Source organism: Odocoileus virginianus, chromosome 3 (genome assembly GCF_023699985.2).
Source record: "Odocoileus virginianus isolate 20LAN1187 ecotype Illinois chromosome 3, Ovbor_1.2, whole genome shotgun sequence".
Classification (NCBI taxonomy): domain Eukaryota; kingdom Metazoa; phylum Chordata; class Mammalia; order Artiodactyla; family Cervidae; genus Odocoileus; species Odocoileus virginianus.
Genome location: NC_069676.1, coordinates 17560341 through 17586395, shown reverse-complemented (window position 1 = coordinate 17586395; position 26055 = coordinate 17560341). Strand labels below are relative to the sequence as shown.

Genomic DNA, 26055 nt, shown 5'->3' with positions numbered 1-26055 from the left:
TCATTCAGGAAATGTATTGAGCACCTATTGTGTGCTGGCGAGACGCTGGAGACCACAGGCAGCCCCCTGTGACGGGGCAATGGTGACTTAGTGTGACTGGCATGTAATGAGGGCCCTGGGCAATGAAGGAGCTCAGAGGAGGCGCCTGACCCAGCCTGGGGGCAACCAGGAAGGCTTCCTGGAGAAGGGGTGTTGTGGCAACGATCTGAACAGTGAGTACCAGTGAAAATCAGCCAGTTGGAGGTGACAGGAGGTACAGAAAGAAGGCTCTTGGTATAGGAACTGCAAGTACAAAGGCTGAGAGGAGAGAAAGAAGGTGGCTCATTCCAGAAACTGAAATCAGTCCAGCGATGTTAGGGAAGAACCTCCCTGTCTTCCCGCCAGAGCTCCTTGGCCAACAGACAGCCCGGCTGCCACCCTGTCTCCTCCCTCTGCTCATCCTCGGGCCCCCTGGGGCAGCTGCCTGCTCAGAGCTGATCAGGTGTCAGGGCTGAGTGCTGGGAGCTGCGGGTGCGAGCTGGTGGCTCGGCTGGGAGCAGGTAACCAGAGCCGGCAGTGGACACGGTGGCCTAGTGCTGGCGGCACTGGAACTGCAGGAGGTAGGAGGGAAGGAGGTGACAGAGGCCCAGGATGGAGGCTCCCCTAAGGGCCTCAGGCTCCTTGCCCCCCAAGCCCTGGCAGGTGGGAGAAAGGAAAGGCCAGCGTGTGTCCCAGCCATGCTGAGGCACCATCTCACACACACACACGCGCGCGCGCGCGCTGATTCATGCGTGCACCCCTTACTTCTTTGTCTAGGATTCGTACCCTCTCTTCCTGCTGCTGCAGCTCAATGTCCTGCCCTGCCAGCAGGCCCTGTGGATATATCATCACCTCTTCCAGGAAGCAGCTCCCTGGATGAGGGTACTTTCCCCTCCCCCAAGCCGGCAGCTTCCCTCCTGCACAGACAACCTGTGGACTCCTCTCCTGGGTGTCAATTACACCCTGCTGTGGGTGTGATTGAGTCTGTTAGACAAGAGTAAAGAAAAATGGTGGTGGGTGAATGCGTACATTAATGGATGGGGTAAATTGAAGGGGTGAATGAATAGATGGGCAGTAGATGGATGGGAGGGTGGATGGATGGGTGGGTAGATGGTAGATGGGTGTTGGCTGGCTGGATGGGTGGATAGTTGAGGTGGATAGATGGCTGGATGAGTGGTTGGGTGGGTGGATAGGCAGCTGGATGGTGGGTGTATGGTGGATGATGCATGGTTGAAGGGTGCATGGAGAACCATAAAAAGATGAGTTGGGTGATGGGTGGTGGCCAGTGGGTGGTTGGATGGATGAATGCATGGGTGATTGGATGGTGGGTGGATGAATAAGTAGATGAGTGGATGTTGGGTGGGTGGGTCAATGGTAGATGGATGGATGGATAGGTGAGTGAGTGAGTGGATAGGCAGGTGGGTGGATGGTGGACAGAGGGTGGTTGAAGGGTGAAGAATCATGAAAAGATGAGTTGGGTGGATGAGTGGATGGGTGGTGGCCAGTGAGTGGTTGCATAGATGAATGAATGAGTGAGTGGATGGATGGGTGGATGGATCAGTGAATGGTGGGTGGATGTTGGATGGATGGGTGGGTAGATGGTGGGTGGATGGATGGATAGGTGAGTAGGTAGGTGGGTGGGTAGGCAGGTGGATGATGAGTGGGTGGTGGATAAAGCACAGTTGAAGGGTGCACAGAGAACCATAAGAACATGAGTTGATCGGGTGGTGGACAGTAGGTGGATGTAGAAATGCTTGGTGGGAGGATGGGTGCATAGGTGAGTGAATGGGTGGAAGGAAGGTTTGGAGAATTCATGGGCAGGTGAAAGGACAGGTGAAGGATACACCTTTAGAGCAATCCCACTCTGACACAGGAAGGAATTCCTAGCCAGACACCCAGCAGAACACCCCCTTGAGATCGCTGCCTGACCTCTGTACCTGCAGGTGCACAAAACACAGAACAGGCTAAGCTGGACAGACATGTGTGCACAGACATACCCTGTGTTGAGCTGTGCACACACATGCATGGAGCCATCAATCACTCTAGACCTCAGCCCACCTTGGATGACTCACCTCTGTGCTCTTATTCACGCAGGAGCCAGGCTGGTGTAAAGGGTTTAGTCTCAAGGATGTTCTCTCTGACTTCCCAAAGAACATGCTCTGTACTAAGAGGCCTCAACTCTGTGCCTGGCCCCTGAAGACCCACTAAGTTTTCAGGAAAACAGAACCAGTCCAGACACTTCTAGCCTCTGGAGCCAAGAATGGAGCAGAAGAAGAGCTGAGGGGACCCAATTTGGGAGTTAGAATTCTGCCCATTAGTAAGAGACAAAGCTGATCAGAACACCACGGGGTTTTGGAACTAGGCTGGGAAAGATGAATAGGAGTTCACCAGAGGAGGGGTGGGGACAAGGCAGACATAACTGCACAGATAAAAGCTTGAAGGCCAAAAAAAGCTTGTATCTACTTGGGCAACAGGGGAAACTGGTGGGATGAATTTACTGAGCACCTATGGTTTGCCAGGCTCTATGTTAGAGATGTCATGGGAAAGCAGAGGGAATTATCTCCTGCATTTTAAGGAAGAGGGATGTGAAACTCAGAGAGGGGAAGTGACCCGATGAAGGATACACAGCAGTTAGAAGATGGGATAGGTCTGTGACCTGCTCTAAGGGCTGGGATGGCCTGGGGAGGAGGAAGTGGTACTTTTGAGGAATGGGAGGCAGATGCCCCACCTGCCCCCAGAACTGACGTCCCTCACCTCCTGGCTTTTCTCAGGAGGCCTGGGGAGAGGAAAAACGCCAGACGCAAGCTATGAAGACCCTCCGGGCACGATTTAAGAAGACAGAGGTGAGTCTGAGGCCACTGAGATGCCCGCTGTCTCTCAACTTCAGACTCCTGTCCCCCAGGACCTGCTTGAAGATCCACTGGGCCTTTGCACCATTGCCCTATGTCGCTCATCACATCATTTTGGCAACTTCCTTATGACCAAGCCCCTCCCTGGTTTCCTACCAGCCGCAGGTTCAAGTTTACCATCTTATCCTCTGGCCACCTTTCCCGTTCCTCTCTACTGCCCCCTGCTGCCCTCATCTCCACACTGTCTCCTGCTCAAGCTTTCCAGCCACCATCCCTTTGCCCAGGCTGTTCCCTCCATCTGGCCTTTCCCTGTACTGCTCCCCATCAAATCCTCCCCACCCTTCACAATTTGGCTCCAAGAACATTTCTTCTGGAAGATCTCTACTCCCAGCTACAGTGACCATTTGCTTTTCTGGGGTCTCACTTTCTCAGGGATCCTGATTTCTTGCTGTTGAGTATTCAGCAAATACTTGTATCCAGTGCTGTTCTAGACATAAAAGTGACAGCAGCAAACAGGGCAAACAGAAAGCCCTGCCCTCGTGGAGCTGACAGCCACGTGTGGATGGATGCTGTTAGTAAACAAGATAAATAAGTGAAAAGGCATGCTTTGTACCAGGCAGACAAAGAAAATAAAGAAAGGGAATTTGAAGCATCCAGGAGAGTGGAGATGGTTGCAGTTTTAAAGCCGATTGTCAGGAAACCGTCCCTGGTGGTCGAGCAGCTAAGACTCCATGCTCCCAGTGCAGGGGGCCTGGGTTCAACTCCTGGTCAGGAAACTAGATCCCGCATGCTGCAGCTAAGAGTTTGCATGCCGCAATGAAGATCGAGGATCCTGAGTCCTACAGCTAAGACCCAGCACAGCCAAAGAAAAAAATAATAATAATAAATTGCCAAAATAAATAATAAAATAATAATAATAAATAAATATTTTAAAGATGAAACAGGTTGTCAGGAAAGGCCCCACCAAGAAGCTAATACAAGAGCAAAGATCAGAGGGGAAAGGAGGAGGAAATTGTGTGTGTATTTGAAGGACTTGCATTGAAGGCAGAGGGAACAGCTGGTGCAAAGGCCCTGAGGCAGGATCCAGTTGGCATCCTTTGCAGCTCTATCATGGACTATGAACTTCCTCAGTCATCCCTACTCCCTCCTAAGCCTCCTTTCCCTAGTCCCTGCCTGGGTGGAGGGCAGTCCAGGGCAGAGTGACAGAAGCTGAGTGAGAATTCACACACAGTCAGGCAGCCAGACTTCTTGAGCACTGGTCTTTGTGGCTGCCCTCTGTCAGGCTAAACTCTGCAATTACAGCACAAAGAAACAGTTCCAGAGAAATTAACTTGGCTTTCTTGTCATAGAGCAAAGCGGCAACAGGGAGATTCAAGCCCACACGTGTCTGACTTCAGAGCCCTTAGTCTTTCTGCTGTGATGGGGCCTCCCCATCCGCCAGCTGTGGCCCCAGACAATCTGGGAGGCTGCCTGGAGGAGGTAGTGCTGGAGCAGAGCCTCGAAAGACGGAAGATTCAGACAAGTGAAGATACATGGCGGGCGGGGGGAGGGAAGGGATATGTATATGGATATGTATGGATATGAATATGGATATGGATATGAGGATGTGGACCAGTATGGGCAAAGGTTTGGAGGCTGGGCTGAGCCTGTTTGATACAGAGGCATTATGGGATGATGAAGAAGTTCTTTTGGCTGGAGCCGAGAATGTTGAAAACCAAGCAGAGGAACATGCCAGTTGTTGTTCAGTCACTCAGTTGTGTCTGACTGTTTGCAACCCCATGGACTGCAGCATGTCAGGCTTCCCTATCCTTCACTTTCTCCCAGAGTTTGCTCAAACTCTTGTCCATTGAGTCGATGATGTCATCCAACCATCTCATCCTCTGTTGTCCCCTTCTCCTCCTGCCGTCAGCCTTTCCCAGCATCAGGGTCTTTTCCAGTGAGTCAGCTCTTCACATCAGGTGGCCAAAGTATTGGAGCTTCAACTTCAGCATCAGTCCTTTCAGTGAATATTCAGGGCTGATTTCCTTTAGGATTGACTGATTCAATCTTGCTGTCCAAGGGACTCTCAAGAGTCTTCTCCAGCACCCCATTTCAAAACCATCAGTTCTTCAGCACACAGTCTTCTTTACAGTCCAACACTCACATCTGTTCATGACTATTGGAAAAGCCATAGCTTTGACTATATGGACCTTTGTTGACAAAGTGACATTAAAAAATGGGGCAGAGGAAAAAGCCTGGTTTTATTCATTCATTCATTCATTTACTTGGGCTGTGCTTCAAAACTTGCAGGATCTCAGTTCCCTGGCCAGGGACAGCACCTGTACCTGCTGTGGAGGAAACTCAGAGCAGGGAATTCTGCCCTCCCAACCAATTCTTTTTTTTTTTTTCAACCAATTCTTAAATGTATTTTTATTAATTATCAATTTTAACATTCCTTCATTTTATTTATTTAATTTAAAATTTAAATTTATGTTGTTGAATTTATTTTTATTTCATCCTATTTTTGTTTTTATTTTCAAACACTATAACGAACTTTCCAGGTGCTTTGCAGACGTCAGCCTATTTAATCCTCCTAACAATCATGTAGGATGACAGCTTTTATTATCTTCACTATTTAAATGAGTAAAGGATGCCCAGAGAGGTTAAGGAACTTGCCCAAGGTCACACAGCTAGTAAATGAGAGGTCCGCCTTCTCCCTGGGCTGTGTTACTAGGAACAGGATAGGGCCTTGACTGTGAGGAAAGTGAACTGATTGAGGGGAGAGAGAGGGATCGGGGTGGGAGAAAGTGAGAGAGAAGAGACAGAGTGAGGAATAAATGGCTTGTTAATCCCTACAAAATCTGGCATGGGGTCAGCTTCATTTGGGGCTTCCCTGGTAGCTCAGATGATAAAGAATCTGCCTGCAATGGGGAAGACCCAGGTTCGATTCTTGGGTTGGGAAGATCCCCTAGAGAAGGAAATGGCAACCCACTCCAGTATTCTTACCTGGCAGAACTCCATGGACTGAGGAGCCTGGCAGGCTACAATCCATGGGGTCACAAAGAGTTGGAAATGACTGAGCGACTAACTTTCATTTTCTTTTCAGCTTCATTTATTGCAGAATGATCCTACAATTTTCATTCCATTTGGAATCAGTTCCTAGTTAGTGTTCACATTTACCCCTAAGAATTCCTGAGAACTTGGAAGTCAGTGTTAGACCAAACCATATCATTGGTTTTTAATTTTGCTGTAAATTGAGAGAATGCTTTTAATCAGGAAGAGCATCTCAAATTTTTTATCTACAATTTCTATTCAGATAAACCAGGAATCCAGGTATCAATCACATGGGTCTTCTCAGCCATAACAGAGATAACACCAGAGGGCCTGTAGCCATAGCATTGTTAATTTCAGAAGCAGAGTTCTGTTGAAATAAAATTCTTCAAAAAGTTTCGGCTGCAAAAACAAAAAAAAGAAAAAATGCACCTAATTTGGGATGTGACTGTGTTTTGATAGGTGCCTAGCACAGAGTCAGAAGGCAGGGGCGGGGGCAGAGGCGTGTTAAAAACTCCACCTGGGTGTGAGGATCTCTGGGGTTGGATGTACGGGGGTGCAGCAAGCAGAGACACCAAAGGCTGGGGCAGGAGTGGCAGATGCAAGGCCTGGAGCAGGAAGCAGAGGAAAAGCTGGGCCTCCATCCTTCCATTCCCCCGCAGCACGCCCCCGCCCCCGCCCCGCCCCAGGGGTTCCAGTTTCTCGGCTGGCAGCAGGAGTCAGGTTCAGCTTTTCTTCGGCTGCCCCAGGGAAGAAAGCAAACACCCCTGACGGCAGTGGTCCTCTTCCACCTCCCTCCGCCTCCATCTCCCTGGACATTCTGTTTCCCTTTCTCAGCACACAGCCCAGCCGCCACACCTGGGCTCCAGACCTTCGCTGGATCCACTGCTTTCGGGATCCAGCCTGCTCTGCCAGGCCTGGCAGAGCGGCCCTGCTTGCTCTGAGTCCTCTCCAGGCCTCAGTATTTCCATCCGTAAGATGGAAGTTAACTGGAACTAGAAGCCTCGTTTTTTTGGATTCCCTCTGATCTCTTGCCTTTATTTCAGGTTTTAGAAAAATTCCACAAGAAAGAAGCTTGTGGATCTGTTAAAAAAATTTTTTTAGAAGATTCATAGACTCCCGGTGCCTCAATACTTTTTAGAAAGGCTGTGTGTCCCTCACTTTACCCAGAGTCTCTATTTCTTTTTTTTTTTTTTTCAACATGAACAAACTAGTCTTTTGATATTGGATCAAAAAAAGGCACTAGGGAATTGACTGAATTTTGTAGTTTGTAGTTTATTATTAGAATGCCCTGCAAAATACTCTGTTTGTTTGTTTGTTTGATTGATTTTTTATTGAATTTGTTACAAATACTGCTTCTGTGTTGATTTCTTGGCTACAAGGCAGTTGGGGTCTTAGCTCCCTGACCAGGGATAGAACCTGCGTCCCCTGCATTGGAAGGCAAAGTCTTAACTACCAGACTACCAGGGAAGTCCTGAAAAATACTCTTGAAATGAAGAAATGTACATGTATATATTTACTAGATATATGACCTTATTTTAAATCCGAGTCACTATTTAACTCATTCAACAAACATTTAATGAATACCTACTGCAGGCTGGAGACCAAGGCTGGCTTCACAGATGCTCCCACTCAGAAGAGCCCCGTGGTGTTTGGTTTCATTTCTGCCTGTCTTGACATTCTTAGTCACTTTTCAGCTAGGGGCTCTGCGTTTTCACTTTGTACCGGGTACTCCTAAATCTGTACCTGGGACCTACTGGGGAGATATGGCAGTGACTAAAGAACACAAAAATTCCTGCCTGTGCAGAGATGACATTCTGTGGAGAAATCAAGAGGAAGTGATATTTTCAGAAAGGTACATGGGATGACGTCAGGTGATAATAAAAACCATAAAGGAAAACTAGCCCCCACTGAGGGGATCAGAGTGACAAGGGGGTGACCAGAGAAAGGCTGTCTGAAGAGGTGTCTTCCAGTGCAAAAGACAGTGAAGGGATCAGCCTTGTATGCGGTGGAGGAGAGAGGGCATCCCGGGTGGAGGACACAGGAAGGGCAAAAGCCCGGAGGTGGGCAGAGCTGTCTGAGGATTGGAAAGGAGGCCACTGCAGCAGGAATCCATGGACCCAGGGACAGGTTGGGGGAAGAGCTCAGAGAGTTGAGGAGGAGGAGTGATAAGAGCAAAAGTGGGCACATTTTTTCATGTAAAAGGCCGGATGGTAAACTTCTTTTTCGGCCACACCTTGCAGCTCGTGGAATCTTCGTTCCCAGCGCGTGCATGCTAAGTCACTTCAGTTGTGTCTGATGCTTTGCAAGTCCATGAACTGTAGCCTACTAGACTCCTCTGTCCATGGGATAACTTGGGAGTCCTAACCATTGGGCAATCAGGGAATTCCCAGAGGCTGTTTGAAAATTAATGAGCATAGCTTCACCCCAATGTTGTTGTTCAGTTGCTCAGTGGTGTCTGACTCTTTGGACTGCAGCACGCCAGGCTTCCCTGTCCTTCACTATCTCCCAGAGTGTGCTCAAACTTATGTCCATTGAGCCAGTGATGCCACCCAACCATCTCATCCTCTGCCATCCCTTTCTTCTGCCTTCAATATTTCCCAGCATCAGGGGCTTTTCCAATGAGCCAGATCTTTGCATCAGGTGGCCAGAGTATTGGAGCTCCAGCTTCAGCATCACTCCTTCCAATGAATATTCAGGGTTGCTTTCCTTTAGGATTGACTTGTTTGTTTTCCTTGCCATCCAGACTTGTTCTACGGACTCTGAAATGTGATTTTCATATAATTTCAGGGGGGTGGGGGGCATACCTTGAGACTTGTGGGATCTTAGTTCCGGATCAAACCTGCACCTCCTGCATTGGGAGCACAGAGTCTTAACCACTGCACTGCCAGGAAGTCCCCTCATATAATTTTCATGTGTTGCAAAATATAACTCTTCTTTTGATTTTTCCCCCCTAACCACTTATAAGTGTAAAAACCATTCTCAGCTCTTGGCCTGGACAAAACCAGGTGGGAGTGGGGTAGGGTGGGAGACCTCAGTTGGTGGACCCCTTGCCATGGAACCGCCTGGGCTCTGTGAGCAGTTAGCATCTGATGCCAAGTGAGGTCACTGGAGGCTTATGTGCAGGAGAGAGAGATGCTCTGATGCAGGTTTAGGCAGCTGGTGGGCCAGGGAGGGGAATAGAAGCAGGGAGGCCTGGGTGGAGGTGACCCCACGGTGGAGCTGTGATGGGACTGACCGTGTGTGAGAAGGGGTCCTTGGATGCAGTTTGGCTGCTGGGTTGGGTGTGGGGTAAGAGAGGAGTCAGGTGGGATGGTGGTACCCTCGGCACACTGCAAGGGGAGGGGCTTCTGATCGTGTCTGGCATCCAGAGGACAGACCAAGGGCAGTTGGAAATCTGAGGCCTGAGCTGCGAGATACATTTCAGTCTCCTCTCTGGACGGGCCTAAGAGTCACCCCCCTACCCAAGTGTAAGAGGAGAGAGGAGGCCTCAACACCTTCCCTCCAACTCCTCAATTGCTTATCAGCAAACTCTCCATTTACCTGTCCCCACCTCTCCCTCCACCTGCCCAAAGGTGTCTGAGAATAATCACGGACAACAGCAGTGATCCTGCCCCCAGGGACACTGGGCGATGCCTCTGACATGGTTGTCACACAGTGGGCAGTGGGGAGGGGGGCTGCTCCTGGACCAGGGATGCTGTTCAACACCCTCACAGAGTCCAGGATGGCCCCACCCCAGGGAATGACGAGACCCCAAATGTCAGCATTGCCTCCAGGTGGAGGAACCTGGCTTTATGCTATCCATTCCGTTATCTATTCCATTTAACAGTGGAAGAATTGAGGCCCAGAGAGGGAGAGTGGCTACTCTCAGGTCACACAGCAGGTACACAATGGCCCAGCTGTGTTCAAAGCCCCAGTGCCTGTCAGCAGCTATTGCTCTTAAGTTTGGGTTCCTGGGACTTCCCTGGTGGCCCAGAGGTTAAGACTCCACACTCCCAAGGCAGAGTGCATAGGTTTGATCCCTGGTGGAGAAATTAAGACCCCACATGCCTCATGGTGCAGTCAAAAATAAAAATTAAGGTTAAAAATTTGGGCTCCTGAAAACCTGTCTCTCCGCACATCCCTTCTCTCCCCTGTAATGCCAACCTCCCACCTTCTCCTGGCCCTTTCTCAAATTTTCATTCACAACACAGTGGACTGTCCTGCCTTTTGGAACTGTTGTGGCTCTTCTGACATCCCACATGCCTTGTTTCCCCCTAACTCCATCTCTTTACAACATCTCTCCCCCTCTGCCCTACCCTTCGGTATGCCCCTGACCAATGCCCCAGGTCCTGGACTGGGGCAGAGTTACCACACTGGTCCAGGAGCACAGTTTATTTCATGATTTCTCCTTAACATGATCTTGTTCCTGCTGCTCTCCAGTGCTGTCCATTCTTCAAGTTTCAACTCAGATGTCCTCTCTTGCAGGATTTCCCTGACTTCCCAGATTGTTTCAAGAGTCCTCTCTGAGCTTCCAGCTCACCTGAGCTTCCCCTTTAACAGCCCTGATCACTTTGGTTCATAAATCCGTGGGTGTGTCTGTCTCCCCAGGGACCTCAGTGACAACAAGGACAACTGTCTTTGCCACCACTGAGTCCCGACGTGCAGGGTTGTGCCAGGCGCCGTCCAGGACGTGTGGACGGAATGAATGCAATTGGCCTATGAGTCATGCCTTCACTGTACAAACATTCACCAACTTCCTCACCCCACCCTGGGATCCAAGGCCCTTTGCCAGGGAGGCCTCAATGGGACTCTGCTCTCAAGGGGCTCTCAATCTGAGAACAGAATGAGGGGAACACAGACCCTTCCATCTCCTTGGAGTTAGAGCTAAAGCTGGTGTCCTCGCTGTCTTTCAGTGGTTTAACTGAGCACCTACTATGTCCTGAGTCCCAGGATGCAGGATTAGATATGCAGACAGTCCAGCTGCATCTCTCTATGATGAATCAATCTCTGTTTGTAGCACACTTGCTTGGTGCCAGTGTTGCAGCAGTCCCCAACCTTTTTGGCACCAGAAGCCAGTCCTGGGGAAGACAATATTTCCATGAGCCCGGAGTGTGGGGATGGGGATAGTTTCAGGATGATTTAAGTGCATTACATTTATTTTGCAGTTTATTTCTATTTTGTGGCAATCTCAGGATATTCTGCCTTAACTTTTAGGGTTAGGGTTCAAGTTCCTCAGAATCTGATGCCCCTGCAGATCTAACAAGAGGCTGGGTTCAGGCAGTAAACATCAATGAAGTTTCTCTTGTTTGCCCACCGCTCACCTCCTGCTATGCGGCCTGGTTCTTAACAGGCCACCAATGGATACTGGTCCATGGGTGGGAGGCTGGGGACCTCTGATATATAGCATCTCATTTAGTCCTCCCAGTAACCCTCGGCAGTAGGTACTGTTTAAAAGGAAACCCATTTCCTGGATGAGGAAAGTGAAGTCCAAAGCAGGTAAGTATCTTGGCCCATCTTGTAGGTGGTAAATGCGAGTGTGTGGAGGGTGTCGCTGTGGGGGGAGGTGGTGTCCTGGATTCAAATTCAGCTTTGTCAAGACTGCAGAACAGCCCCACTGGCGGATGAATGAATGAGTGAGTGAGTGAGTGAGTGAATGAGAGCCCGGATGGCCCAGCAGCAATGGGACCAGGCCGAGAGTCACCTGAGACCCCCGCATCCCCCATTCCCCGGCCAGCTCAAAGGAGGCGGAGACGGATGCAGTCGGGTACCTGGAGATGCTGGGAGCCTGGCCCCCCTTGCCCCGGCCTCCTGGCGGCGAGAAGGTCAGGTCTGGCCTCGGCGGTGCCCCTCCCCCAGAGCCCATCCCCACTCCCTGGCGCTCCCCCCCACCCGTAGGGGAGGGGCCGGGAGGGGGGCGGCAGGCGGGGCGCGGGGGAGGGGCGGCGTCTGGTTTGGCTGGACCGCGCGGGCCGGGCGGCCGAGCTCCGGCTTCGCGGGCCCCTACCTCCGGCTCCTCTGGCCCCTCCGACCGGGTCACCTCCCGGAGCTCGGCCGCCCGGCCGCCCGGCGCCCTGGACGCCATGAAGCAGCTGTGTCTGTGCGCCACCGCCTCCTTCGCGGTAGGGCCGGGGGAGGGGGCGTGGGAGGGGGCTGGCGCGGGCCCTTCCTCCCCTCCCCGCCCCGCCCCGCCCCCTGGCCGCGCAGAGCCTAGACCCTCCACCCGCAGACCCGAGAGGGCGAAGCAGGGAGGACAGCGGAAGGAGGGGAAACAGAGATGGGAGGATGGATGGCACATATGGGGAGAAGATCTTGAGGACAGATGGGGACACTCAGAAGAATTTAGAGGGCAGTTAGGTGGACAGTTTTGGATGGGATCATCTAGGGGGACAATTTGGGTGATACTTTGACCTTTTTTGGGGGAAAGATATTGACATTTGGAGAACAATTTTGGAGAACATCTGAAAGATTTGGGGGGGAGGACATTTTGGGGACATTTGACGGGGTCACTGGAGGGATGAATTTGGGGAAGATATTTAGAGATGCATTTAGGACATTTGCAGGACAGTCTTGGCGTCTCAGGGGCAGAAGAAGGGTAGCTGGCAGAGGACAGTGTGAGGGACATTTAAGGGACCTTTAGTGGTTCCTTTGGGAAGACTTTGGAGGGCAGTTCAAGAAGACTTGGTGAGGTGATATTAGAAAGGCGGGTTTAACTAAGAGATGGCTGGAAACCTAGGTTTGGGGGACAGCTTCTTGGAAAGATGCTGGGAGCTGAGCTGGGGATGGTTTGATGGTGTGGTTGCTGGCAGTGGTGGAGGACAGCTAGGGGGGCAGGTGCTGAGGACCCAGGCTGGAGTTATGCCGTCTCAGGCCCCCACCCAGGACCACTTCCCCCGGCAGCTGCGGCTCAGCCCCACTGACCTCGGCTCCTGCCCACCCTGCGGCCCCTGCCCCATCCCGAAGCCGGCGGCAGCCAGAGGCAGGCGCCAGGCAAGTGCCCAGGACCGGCGGCGAGAGCCCAGAGCCCCTGCCGGGGGAGCGGGGAGGGACAGTGGCCACCAGTCCCACGTTCTTCTGGGTGTGCCCCGCAGAGCCAGGACTGGGGCAAAAGTGACGAGCGGCTGCTGCAGGCGGTGGAGAACAACGATCCCACTCGGGTGGCCTCCCTCATCGCCCGCAAGGGGCTTGTGCCCACCAAGCTGGACCCCGAGGGCAAGTCCGCGTGAGTGTCCATGTTCTGGGGATGTGAGGGCTGAGGGGTGGCCACCCTGCAGTTGACCCCTGACCTCTGGCCTCCAGATTCCACCTGGCAGCCATGAGGGGTGCAGCCAGCTGTCTTGAGGTGATGCTGGCACACGGCGCCAACACCATGAGCACGGATGGGGCAGGTACTACCCTCCAGCCCTGGGGGAGGGAGGAGGAACTCTGACCAGGTGCCCAGCCTGAGGGCCCAGTCACGCCCTGCTTCATGGCCTCAGTGTCCTGCTGAAAAGGGGGGTTCCCTTCTGTGCCCCTGGGGACAGAAGCATGTCAAGCTGTGGTACCCAAGGATGGAGACTGTGGTTGGCAGTAGACAGAATGAGTCAACTTGTGGATCGGGGAGCTGGGACTCAGGTAGTGGTTGAGTCAGAGGAAGCAGTAGAAACAGAAGAGTGTCGGAGCTTGAGGAGCATCTGAGGGCGTATGAATAACCAGTGTAGTTTTCTGGGGGGAATATCTGAGGTTCATGGAGTAGCTGGGGTTTAGAGGTAGCAGGAGCTCAGGAGTAATGAGGCATGGGGCATAGCCAGGCATAGGAGCTAGAATTTGGGGATTTACAGAGTATCAAAGATAGGGGCATAGCTGGCACTTTGATATAGTTGAGCTTATAGAATAACTAAGGCTTCCCCGGTAGCTCAGCTGGTAATGAATCCACCTGTAATGCAGAAGACCCAGTTCAATTCCTGGGTCGGGAAGATCCCCTGGAGAAGGCATAGGCTACCCACTCCAGTATTCTTGGGCTTCCCTGGTGGCCCAGATGGTGAATAATCTGCCAGCAATGCAGGAGACCCGGGTTTGATCCCTGGGTTGGGAAGATCTCCTGGAGGAGGGCATGGCAACCCATTCCAGTATTCTTGCCTGGAGAATCCCCATGGGCAGAGGAGCCTGGCAGGCTACAGTCCCTGGGGTTGAAAAGAGTTGGACCAGACTGAGCAAGTAAGCACAGCACATAAAGTAGCTGAGGGCCTGGGGAGCAGCTGGAGACCTGAGGAGTAGATGGGGATATTGGGGAGTAGCTGGAGACCTGGGGAGTAGCTGGGAACAGAGGGAGCAGCTGAGGACATGGAGAGAAGCTGAGGACAGTAGTGCTTGAGGAATGGAAAGATGTGGAGTGTAGCTAGGATGAGACTGTCTGAGACACAGATCAGCTGGGGCTTGGAGAGTCTCTGTCCCCAGGAGTAGCAGGGTTTTGAGAATACCTGGGTTTGAGGATTAGCTAGACAGAGTCATCACAATTATTGACACAGGTTTGGGGGGCAGCAGAAGCTCCCTGAGTATCTGAAGCTCTAGTACGTTCTAGAATATTCATTTTCCCTTTTAGGTTACAACGCCCTCCACTTGGCTGCTAAGTACGGGCACCCACAGTGCTTGAAGCAACTACTGCAGGTCATTTCCTTTCCTGTCTCCAACACTTCCCAACCCCCTGATACTCCCCTGCCCTGACTACTCCTGGTGAGTTCCAGGATTTCATGGAAGCCCCAGATACACCCTGAATCCTAGGTATTCCTTGGCCCCTTTTACTCCTGAGTCCTAGCTATTCCCTGGACAGTGAGACTCTCCGAGTGTCCAGCTATGTCCCACATCCAAGAAATACTCTGAATATCGGATGTCTCCTGAGCCCCGCCTTCTCCCTAAACTCTGGATACTGTCTTAGCCATAGCCACTTTCAGGGCTCCCACCTACACCCCAGACCCCCAGCCACCCCTGGGCTCCCAGCTAATCCCTCTTTCTCACCAACTTTCATAAGAGTCAAGATGGGGGCCCATGAGGAGTGGGTTCCACAGAGCAGGTGGGTGGGGGGAGTGGGGAAGGTCCAAGGAGCCTGAGATACAGCAGACTCCAAGGAAGAGCAGTTCCTAGAGAAATTAGGCAACAAACAAGGATGGCTCCACCTCCAATGACCCATCCCTCCCCCCAGGCATCCTGCGAGGTGGATACTGTGGACAGCAGTGGGTGGACCGCCCTGCATCATGCAGGTGGGTACAGCCTAGCCTCGCCCTGGCCACCTTGGCCCCCAGAGGCTGAGCTTGGGGATTGTTCTACCTGGGGTTGTGGTGACGTGCCTGGGACATATTCCACCTCCTTCCTCATGGAGCTCCTTGCTCTGCATTGTTATTTCTTTCTTTCTTTTTTTGGCTGTACTATGTCTTCATTGCACCATTCTTCGTTGTGCACAGGCTTCTCTAGTGGTGGCTCACAGGCTCACTAATTGCAGTACTCAGACTTCGTTGCTCCGCAGCAGGTAGGGTCTTAGTTCCCCGACCAGGGATCAAACCCAAGTCCCTTGCATTGGAAGGCAAATTCTTAGCCACTGGAGCACCATTGGACGGACAAGGGAATTGAGTCCTGTAAACAAGGAAGTGGGGAGGATCCAGGCTGCCTGACCCCAAAGCACAGCCTACTGTACGCCAGGCCTGGGTGAGGACAATCGGAGGGTTATTGCTTCAAGAACTCCTAGGGAACCTCAGGAAGGCTTGGCAGCCTTCATAATCATCAAATCCAAACTTTTCCAAGGGAGGGGAAGAGACCCAAACCCCTTGAGCCAGAGCCCAGCGCAGTGTCTATACACCAGGTCCATGACATTTGAGAATGTCTTTCACTTGATGACTCTCAGGTGAAAACATGAAATACATTTGCTTTGGAGTTTTATTTAGTTGAAACATTCTCTGCAGTTAAAGTACGCTGCCACCTAGTGGTAGCAAAGCCTTTGCTCACTTTATGGAAGCTTCTTGGTTTTTTTCATTCATAAATATTTGTCAAGTGTCTGCTGTGTGCCAGGCTCTGTTCTAAACAGTGAGATTACAGCAGCAAACAAAACCCCATAAGCCCTTGGGCACACAGCAGATAATAACATAGAGTTTATTTATTTTTGTAGCTTTTTTTTTTCCTTATCTTACCTTTATGGCCATGGGTGAGGCATGTGGGAGCTTAGTTCCTGACCAAGGATCAAACTTGGGCCCCCTGCAGTGCAAGCACAGGGTTTTAACCACTGAACCACCAGGGAAGTCCAAAAGTTTGATGATTTCCAGCAGCACTTCCTTGCACAAAGCCTTCTCTTCCCTCTCTGAGGCTCTGGACATACGCACCCTGCCCTGCTTCTTTGTCAACCAAGTCCTCCCAAGCTCCTCCCTAGCTCCTCCCTGCCTCAGGGTCCATGTCCATGCAGTGACCTCTACCCTTCACCTTTCACCATCGAAACTCAGAACTCAGATCAAACCCCAATAAGCCTGCTGAACCTCCGCAGAGGTCTGATCTCTCTAGTAAACATTAACTCTCTTTGGGGAATTCCCTGGCAGTCCAGTGGTTAGGGTTCCAAGCTTCCACTGCAGGGGATGTGAGTTCGATCCCTGGGTCAGGGGATTAAGGTCCCACATGCCATGTGGAGTGGCCAAAAAAAAAAAAAAATTAACACTCTTTATATGAAGGTTCAGCATATAGTCAGTACACAGTTAATGCCGGTTGAACAAAAAAGGGATAAATACTTGAAAATCAGTGAAAAATTTCACCCTAAAAAGGAGCCACAGGCTTTCCTGGTGGCTCAGCGGTAAAGAATCCACCTGCACTGCAGGAGACATAAAAGGCACAGGCTCAATCCCTGGGTCGGGAAGATCCCCTGGAGGAGGGCATGGCAACCCACTCCAGTGTTCTTGCCTGGAGAAGCCCATGGACAGAGGAGCCTGGGGGGCTACAGTCCACAGGGTTGCAGAGTCGGATATGACTGAAGCAACTGAGCACGCACACATGGAAGAGAGACCACAGTGGAAAGATGAGGAAAGAGCTTTGGACTGGGGGTTCGAAGACCCGGGTCCTCCTTCTGGCTGTCTCTAACCCCCTGAGTGACCATGGACCTGTGGGGCTCCGTTTTCTCATCTGTAAAATTTAAGCCATATCTTTGCTACTGGTCTTCTAGGGGAGGTCAGAGTTTCTCATGAAATAAAAGATAAAAATGACACCCAGGGACTTACCTGGGGGTCCAGTGGTTAAGAATCTCCCTCCCAATGCAGGGGACACAGGTTCAATCCCTGGTCCAGAGAGATTCCACATGCCGAGTGGCAACTAAGTCCCTGCACCACAGCTGCTGCCTGTGCTCAGCAATGAAGACCCAGCTCAGCAAAAAAATAAAAAAGAATCACCCTCAAGCTGAAGGCCCCCAGAAAATATCAAAGCCCCTCCCTACCTACCTACCCTTCTCTCTTTTTCCAGCTGCTGGCGGCTGCATCTCCTGCTCAGAAATACTCTGCTCCTTCAAGGCCCATCTGAATCCCCGAGATCGGGTGAGTCCCTGACATTTTTTGTTATTGTTATTCAGTTGCTCAGTCATGTCTGACTTTTTGCGACCCCGTGGACTGCAGCCCACCAGGCTTCCCTGTCCTTCACTATGTCTTGGAGCTTGCTCAAACTCATGTTCATTAAGTGGGTGATGCCATCCAACCATCTCATCCTCTGCCGCCCCCTATTCCTCCTGCCCTCAATCTTTCCCAGCATCAGGGTGTTTTCCAATGAATCGGCTCTTTGCATCAGGTGGCCAAAGTACTGGAATCTTTGGGGAAAGATGGTGCATTTGAGGTATCCCAGGCACCCTTTGAAAAGTGGAGATTTGGAGTGAACTTAGGGGGCCCATCACAGGCTTCCCAACCTCCCAGAGTCAGTCCCTCATATCTTGTCCTTGTCTCATCCTCTCCCCACCGCCCCCCTCAGCTGGGTACAACACCCCTCATCATTGCAGCTCAGATGTGTCACACAGATCTGTGCCGCCTCCTCCTGCAGCAGGGGGCTGCTGCAAATGACCAGGATCTTCAGGGCAGGTGAGCCTCTCCCCTCCCAGCCAGTTCACTGTGTGCTGTGTGACCTTGGGCAAGTCTCTTAACCTCTCTGGGTGTGAGATCTAGTGTGTCTTCCTCTCTCAACCCAGCCTGGGTGTTGAGGAGGGTGTGGAGGTTTGAAAATACCCTCGCCCCCTCAGCAGCCTCCTCTTCTGGTAGGACGGCCCTGATGCTGGCCTGTGAGGGAGCCAGCCCCGAAACAGTGGAGGTGCTGCTGCAGGGCGGCGCCCAGCCGGGCATCACAGATGCGCTGGGCCAGAATGCTGCTCACTACGGCACCCTGGCAGGGGACAAGCTCATCCTGCACCTCCTACAGGAGGCAGCCCAGCGCCCCTCACCACCCAGCGGTATGCGAACCCCACTTCTTAACAGTTTCAAGCACCCCCTTCCCTCCACTCGGTAGTTTCTTGCCACCCCTTTCTCTCCCTTCCTCCTGTGGATAGTTTCAAGGTATCCCTGTTCATATTATAGGAGGTTTTGTTGCTTGCCTCACACTGCTCGGGGTAGTTTCAAGGAGCCCCAGAGCTTTTAGAGTAGTCTAGGGGTCAACTCTGTGTTTCTGGGGCATCTTATTCTTGGATCTTTGCCTTCCCTAAGAATTGGCCCTCCCAGTCGCCCCATTCTGGAGATGCTACTGTTCTTTTTGAGAGTTGCAAGGCCCCTTCTATGAGCATTCTGGCAAAATGGTTAGTTCCTACCTTAAAAGTCCTGATTCTGGGGGGGACTCAAGTTCCCTGGGCTAACAAATGCCCTTCCTAGGGCTAGGAAGGGCATCCCTAACACAGTGCCTGACCCTGCTTCCCTCTCTCCCCTGCTTTCGCAGAGGATGATTCAGGCGAGGCATCATCTCAGGTATGGATCCCTAAGCAGTGAGTGAGTCCCCACCCCACCCCACCCCACTCCCACCCCTCCACCCCCATACACACACCACCTTTCCCCTTGACCCAAGCTCCCTGAGAAGAAAAGGAAAAGATGCACCCTTGACTTGGGGTTAATACCTCGAAGGACCTGTTTGGAAGAGTGCTACCTTTAGGGTGGACTTTCCAGGTGGCACTCGTGTTAAAGAACCTGCCTGCCAATGCAGGAGATGTAAGAGAAGTGGGTTCGATCCCTGGGTTGGGAAGATTCCCTTGGAGGACGCCATGGCAACCCACGCCACTACTCTTGCCTGGAGAAATCCCAGGGACAGAGGAGCCTGGCAGGCTGCTGTCTGTAGGGTTGCAAAGAATCGTACTCCACTGAAGCGACTTAGCACACACCTTGAGGGTACACCACCGCCAAGTGGCGGCAGCGTCCATAGCATAACCACCAGGATGCTGAGAACACTGAGGGCCTGGGACCAAATCATGGGGCTGGGGTGGGATGGCAGAGGGAACGAGACTGATAAGGGCTGGTGTGGTCAGGGAAGGAGGCAAGTCTGGCCTCTTTCTCTCAATCCTACAGCTTGTCAGCTCCACAGGGAAAGGATTGTAAACAGTAGGGTCTAGCTGGGGAAAGTACCAGGGTGCAGAAAGGGACAGAGGGTAAAGCATAAGATCTGGAACTCTCAGGGGACGTGGTTTTATTCCTTTTTATGCTGGGATAAGTGAGGTCCAGAGAGAGGCAGAGATTCACTCAAGATCACCCAGGAAGTGAGGGCAGAGTTGGGGCTGGTGACAGAGAGTGGGCTGGCTGTGTTGGTTTATCTGGGTGGGAAGCTGGCATGTTGCCCATATCCCCCATCTACCCCTACCCCCAGAATTCTGTGTCCAGCCATGACAAGCAAGGGGCCCCCAAGAAGCGGAAGGCACCTCAACCCCCCACCAATATCCCAATGCTGGTGAGAGATGCCCTGGCCTTGGGGAAGAGTTGGGGGGTTCCCTCTAGGTAGCACGGGGAGAAAGTTCTGGCTCAGGTATGGGAGGACGCAGTCCTTGGGCCTGATGTAAAGGTGGTGGGGTGGGGGGCACAGGATGACCAAGATGCCTACGAGGAGATCGTGCGGCTGCGACAGGAGAGGGGCCGTCTGCTACAGAAGATCCGGGGCCTAGAGCAGCACCAGGAACGAAGAAAGCAGGAGGTGGGGGGTAGCAGAGACACGGGCCTGGGGCTAAGCCTGGGGTGGGTGGCATTCTAGGGGGATACTCCCCTCCCTGCCTTCCTCCTCCTCCCTCTCTCCCCACCTGCTCACTCTGCTCCAGCCACACAGGCCTCCTGGCTCTTCCTCCAACATACCAGGCCTGGTCCCACCCCAGGGCCTTTGCACAGACTGTGCCCTCTGCTGGGAACACTTCTCCCAGCTGTCCCTATGACTCCTTCTTGCCCCTCCTACAGGTCTTTGCTCAAACACACCTCCCCTACCCAACTTATTTAAAATTGTAACATCCCCATTCACTTTTCAGTCCCCTTTGTTTTTATTCAAAGCACTTACTGCTATTAGATATACTATATATTTTATTCATATTCACTCATTTGCCTGTGAACCCACACGGGCAGGCTTGGTTGATGGTGCCTCACTTTCTGTAACTGCCTAATAAGTATTTATTGGATGAATGAATATTTGAGTGAGTGAGTGAATGAATAAATGAATGAGACAGAAGTTCCCTGGTGGTCCAGTAGTTAAGGCTCTGTGCTTCCACCACAGGGAGCATGGATTTGATCCCTGGTTGGGGAACTAAGATCCCAAATGCCACACTACACAACCAAAAATAATGATAATAAATGAATGCATGCATGAATGAATGAATTAGTGGCTCCAAAGGGGATCTGGCACAAAATAGGCAAGAGAACATCTATGGAGGGGATGGAGGATCATTGAGCAGGAGGTGGGCTGGGGAGCCTCCCCAGCCCAGATCTAAGCCCAGTCCCCACTTCTTCTGTCAGCTGCCAGAGGCAGAGGCCAGTTCCCTCCACAGCCTGGAGAGACAGGTAGGGTGGAAGGTGGGAGGAAGTGGACCCCCAGCTGCCTGGTATTTTCTCCTGGAGGCCCACTGAGACCCCCCACTCCCTCCCTGCAGGTCCAAGAGCTACAGCAGCTTCTGGCTGAGAAGCAGGAGGAGAAGGAGAGCCTGGGCCGAGAGGTGGAGAGTTTGCAGAGCAGGCTGTCCCTTCTGGAGGTGGGCCCAATGGGTAGCAAGGCAGGAGTGGGGCTTTTAGGGGTGGGGCCGCCAGGGTTGGGGTATTTCTTCTGCAGCAGCTGCGTGATAACCACACTAATACAGATAGTCTCACACACATGCAAACACAGAACAGACAAACATACAAACATAATCAAGTATAGATAACAAACACACGTACACATAATGAACACTTTTTGAAACCTGCAATCACCCATACTCATGTACATGCAGAGATAGACAACAACATTTATGTATATGTGGTCTTACACATGCAACAGGCAAACACATAACAAACACATCTATGGATATGTCATCTCACACACACAACAGATATTTCTCATTCAATCACATACCTGGGCAACACATTCACAAATTCATGTATTCACACAAATATTTCTCAAAATAAATAAAGCAAACAGATACAGGTACACAATCATACACACACATACACAAACATAAAACAGTCACACACCACAGACTACAAGTGCAAAATCACACACACTCATAGGCGCTCACACAGGAGAGGCCGGGGCCACTGTGCATGCCCCGCAGGGGCACACACGTGTGCACATACATGCTCGCTGCAGACCTACAAGCCCTGAGCCACTGTTGCAGCGACTTGCACCCAGGCAGGCACATGGGGCCCCACACAGAATCCCAGACACACCATTTCAAGGACACACAGCCATCCCTCCCTTGGCCCCACATAACAGACAGCATATGCAACCCTCGCTATTGGGGTTGTGATCACACACACTGGGGAGACACGGGGGCTGGAGGGAGGGCAGGACCTCAAGCCGAACCCTGGTTCCCCTGCCCCGCCACAGAATGAGCGGGAGAACACCAGCTATGATGTGGCCACCCTGCAGGATGAGGAGGGTGAGCTATCTGAATTCCCAGGTGAGACCCCGCCTGCCTTCCCCCTGCCCCCCCCCACCCCCGACCGTATCTGGGGCCCCAGGAGTCACAGCTTTAACCCACAGGCATGGAGAGAGTTGAATTTGGGAGGGAGCCTAGCTGACACTCACAGTTTATTCCATTCCTGGAAGTGTGCCTGCCCCGGGGGCCCTGACCCACAGCTCCAGACCCCCAACTCCCATTCCTTGTGGCTGGAACTCTGGGGCCTGAGTCTGTGTCCTCTGCCAGGGGCTGAGGTGCTGCTCTCCAGGCAGCTAAGCCCGTCGGCCCAGGAGCTCTTGGCTTCGCTGCAGGAGCAGGTGGCCATGCTCACCAGACAGAACCAGGAGCTGATGGAGAAAGTCCAGGTGGGGAAACCAGAGCTGATGGAGAAGGTTTCCAGGAGGGAGGGATGGGAGCAAGTCTGAGGACCCACGGGGCTGTTTCCCGGGGGTTTGGGTGGGCACGTGGCTAGGTCTGTGGAGAGGGAAAGTGGCGTGGCTGCCCTGTGCCCCCCTCACGCCCACCACGGCCACTTCCACTCTTGCTCGGTTCCCCTGTCCCCACCAGATCCTGGAGCACTTTGAGAAGGACGAGATGGAGGCAGATGGTCCGGCCGAGGTCATTCCTCTGGAGCTCTACAGCGCTCTCCAGGCTGAGTTTGACCAGCTCCGCAGGCAGCACGCCAAAGCCCTGCAGGCGCTGGAGCAGCAGGAAGCTCGGGAGGCCCTTGCAGAACAGGAGGCAGCCTCTAGGGAGGGCAGAGGTCTGGGAACCAAGCCCTCCAGAAACGGGCCGGTGGAAATAGCGCTTAACGGCACTGCAGCTCCGGAAACTGGAGTGAACGGAGCCGAGACCACGGACGAGGAGGCTGCAGGAGTAGAAACCGTGGAAGCCCTGTCACAGAGCTTGGAAGTCGTGTCCACGATGGCCGAGGCCACGGACACGGAGACCACGGAAACAGGGCGCGTGGGGGCCCAGCCCTTGGAAACAAAGGCCACAGGAGCTGAGGTTGCAGAAATGAAAACTCCAGAAGGAGGAGGAAACCCAGAACCAAAGGCCACAGGAGCAGAGACCACCAGTATGAAAACAGAAAAGAAGCCCCCTGGAGTAGGTGCAGTGGAAGAAGAGCTCACAGGCTCAGAGGCCATGGGAGTGGAGGTCATGACCCCGAGGGTCCTCACAGGCCCCATCCTGCACCCGGGTGCTGCGGAGGCCTCAGAAAAGCTGCAGACAGAGCTAGAGACCAGGATCCGCAGCTTGGAGGAGGCGCTCAGGCAGCGGGAGCGGGAGGCGGCCGCCGAGCTGGAGGCGGCCCACGGCAAGTGCGAGGCCGCGGAGGCCGAGGCGGGCCGGCTGCGGGAGCGGGTGCGGGAGGCTGAGGGCGGCCGGGCTAGCGGGGTCAGAGATGGGGACACAGGCCAGCTGCGGGCCGCCCTGGAACAGGCCCGCGAGGACCTCCGGGACCGGGACTGCCGTCTCCGGGAGCTGGAGGCGGCCTCGGTCCGGCTGGACGAGGCCCGGGCCGGCCGGCTGCTGGCCGAGGAGGAGGCCCGGGGCCTGCGGGCAGAGCTGGCCCGACGGGAGGAGGCGCGGCTGGAGCTGAGCCGGGAGCTGGAGGCGCTGCGGGAGCAGCTGGTCGTGGCCACGGCCACCGGGGAGCAGCAGCGGGCCGCGGCCGCCGAGCTGGGCCAGGCGCGGGACGCGGCCGAGGCCCGGGCCGCGGAGCTGTCCGCGGCCTGTGAGGAGGCCCGGCGGGGCCTGGCAGAGCTGCGGGAGGCCTCCGAGGCGCTCCGCCAGTCGGCCGTGCCGGCCTCCGAGCACCACCGGCTGCAGGAAGAGGCTCTGGAGCTGCGGGGCCGGGCCGCCTGCCTGGAGCAGGAGGTGGTGGCCACAGGCAAGGAGGCCGCCCGGCTGCGCGCAGAGCTGGAGCGCGAGCGGGTGGGCAGCATGGCCCGCCTGGAGCACGAGCGCATCGTGGGCGCCCTGAAGGCCGACGTGGCCCGGTTGCAAGGGCAGCTGGAGGAGCTGGGGCGACGCCACGAGAAGACCACGGCCGAAGTCTTCCAGGTGAGCGTGGAGGAATCCCCATTGGACAGCTGCTTGGTGATCTGTTTGGATCCCACAGCCAGGTGAGGTTTCCACCCCACTGGTTTCAGTCCAGCAGAAATTTGACCGTGCTGGTGGACCTTTAACCCTGCAGCCATTCTGACGACCTCACTGTTTCAGCTGGTGTTTTCTGTTTTAAAACATTTTGTCTATTTTGACTCCCCATTTTTTTCCTAATGGTTAGCAGGTTTTGAGATCTGTTAAACCTCTGCATATCCCAAGATCGGGAAGATATTTTTAAAAATTCATCTTTTGAAGTATAGTTGATTTACAATGTTGTATTAATTTCTGCTGTTCAGCAAAGTGACTCGGTTCATGTGTATATTCTTTTTCATTTTCTTTTCTTTTATGGTTTCTCACAGGCTATCGAATATAGTTTCTTGTGCTATAGGATAGGACCTTGTTGTTTATGGCGAAGTTTCATTTTGTTTGTTTTGGTTTTTATTTGTTTGTTTTTATGCACCCTGGGGCATGTGGGATCTTGGTTCTCTGGCCAGGGATTGAACCCAGGCCCCCTGCAGTGGAAGGTTGGATTCAAACCACTGGACTGCCATGGACGTCTCAGTGAAGATGTTCTTATGTGCCTTCTTCCAGCATCTTTTTATTTTAATTTCCCAATCACACTGATGCTATGTTTCTAACTGTGGGTGTGGTGTGAGGTAGGAATTAATATTCACCCATCTTTTGGTAAGCAGTGAATTGGGCTTTTTACTCTGATATTTTTTCCTATATTCATTTTCTCTGTTGGTCAAACTGACCCTGTTTTTTTTTTTTTTTCCCAGCCAGCTGTTTTTGAGATTGTCATTTTATCTTATGATCATTTTTGATGCTTCAACCCCAAAATAGGAGGATGTTTTGTGTAAGGAGTTTTGATCCAATTATTTTGAACCCAGTAGATTTTTATGCTGATTTTCTTTCAAACCAGGGGACTATCTTTGGGGCCCTGAAGGTGTATCTTTTGACTCCATCTCTTTCCTTAAACACACACACACACACACACACACACACACACACACACACACACGCAAACCAAATTTAAAAAAAATAGCAATTCTTTTAAACAAATGCAGGAATAAAAAGCCACAATTATTAATCGTCATCAGGGAGGCATTTTTCTCTCCATATGTCTGCTTACTCATCTGTATAATGGAGCTAATAATAATTCTTAGTCCTCACATGAAATTAAATGGTTTAATTTCTGTAAAATACTTAGGATAGTGATGGTACAAGTGATTAATAATTGCAACCAGGATTATTTTTTCCAATAATATACTCTTTTGGTTTTTTTTTTTTTTTGGCTGTGCCACTTGCAGGAATCTTAGTTCCCCAATGAGGGATCAAATCCAGGCTTCCTGCTTTGGAAGCACAGAGTCCTAACCACTGAACTGCCAGGGAATTTCCAAGAGCATGCTGTTTTAAACCAGTAAAGTTTGATCTATTTCTTAGTATTCACATCCAACTTTAAGTATGCCCATCTTCATACTTACTTTCCAAATTTTACCTTCTCTCATGACTACTTATTTTGGGGATAAATTGATTCCAACTTAGTTTTTCTGTTTTGTTTTTTAATTGTTAATGTGTAGCCAGTCTGTACTAAGTGAAACATCTAATTATTATCCATTTTCCCTGGAGCTTTATGTCTATAAAGGCCAGTGATCCACCCAGGCTCAATTTTTGCAAATCTAACACTGTTCCAACCTTGATATTTTTGTAAAAAAATGCAGTCACAATTTTTGGACATTTGTTGACTTTTCATCCAGATTCGTCTGTTTTTCCTTCATTTTTGTAAGAAATCTACACACTTTCACACTTTCCCACTGGCAGAGAACAGAATGTTAGTTATGATGTAATAAAAATAGTAACAATAACATTCATTATATGGTTTTAATAATAACAGTAACAACAACGTCACAAACTCAAACACTTACTGTGTACCAACCACTGTTCTAAGTGTCTTCCATGTATTTGCTCATTTTATCCTCACAACCACCC

General features: G+C 52.0%; 1 protein-coding gene across 14 annotated transcripts in view; it reads left to right on the top strand.

Moving 5' to 3' along the window:
* Positions 1-20: 20 nt before the first annotated feature.
* The window catches only part of ANKRD24 (ankyrin repeat domain 24), a 29983-nt gene continuing 3948 nt past the window's right edge, over positions 21-26055 (top strand). Inside the window, exons 1-18 of one of the 14 annotated variants that reach the window (XM_070464961.1) lie at positions 21-212; positions 2790-2861; positions 12777-12866; positions 12968-13098; positions 13176-13264; positions 14458-14522; positions 15055-15112; positions 17340-17410; positions 17835-17941; positions 18119-18306; positions 18783-18811; positions 19698-19778; positions 19911-20018; positions 20822-20866; positions 20956-21054; positions 21885-21957; positions 22204-22322; positions 22525-24024. In XM_070464961.1, coding sequence (XP_070321062.1) covers positions 2826-2861; positions 12777-12866; positions 12968-13098; positions 13176-13264; positions 14458-14522; positions 15055-15112; positions 17340-17410; positions 17835-17941; positions 18119-18306; positions 18783-18811; positions 19698-19778; positions 19911-20018; positions 20822-20866; positions 20956-21054; positions 21885-21957; positions 22204-22322; positions 22525-24024 — 2889 coding nt within the window. In that variant the 5' untranslated portion in view covers positions 21-212; positions 2790-2825. Of the gene's footprint in view, positions 600-2789; positions 2862-9164; positions 11999-12776; positions 12867-12967; positions 13099-13175; positions 13265-14457; positions 14523-15054; positions 15113-17339; positions 17411-17834; positions 17942-18118; positions 18307-18782; positions 18812-19697; positions 19779-19910; positions 20019-20821; positions 20867-20955; positions 21055-21884; positions 21958-22203; positions 22323-22524; positions 24025-26055 lie in introns of those variants that run through there. The other 13 variants (XM_070464960.1, XM_070464964.1, XM_070464963.1 and 10 more) reach the window with 13 other exon arrangements.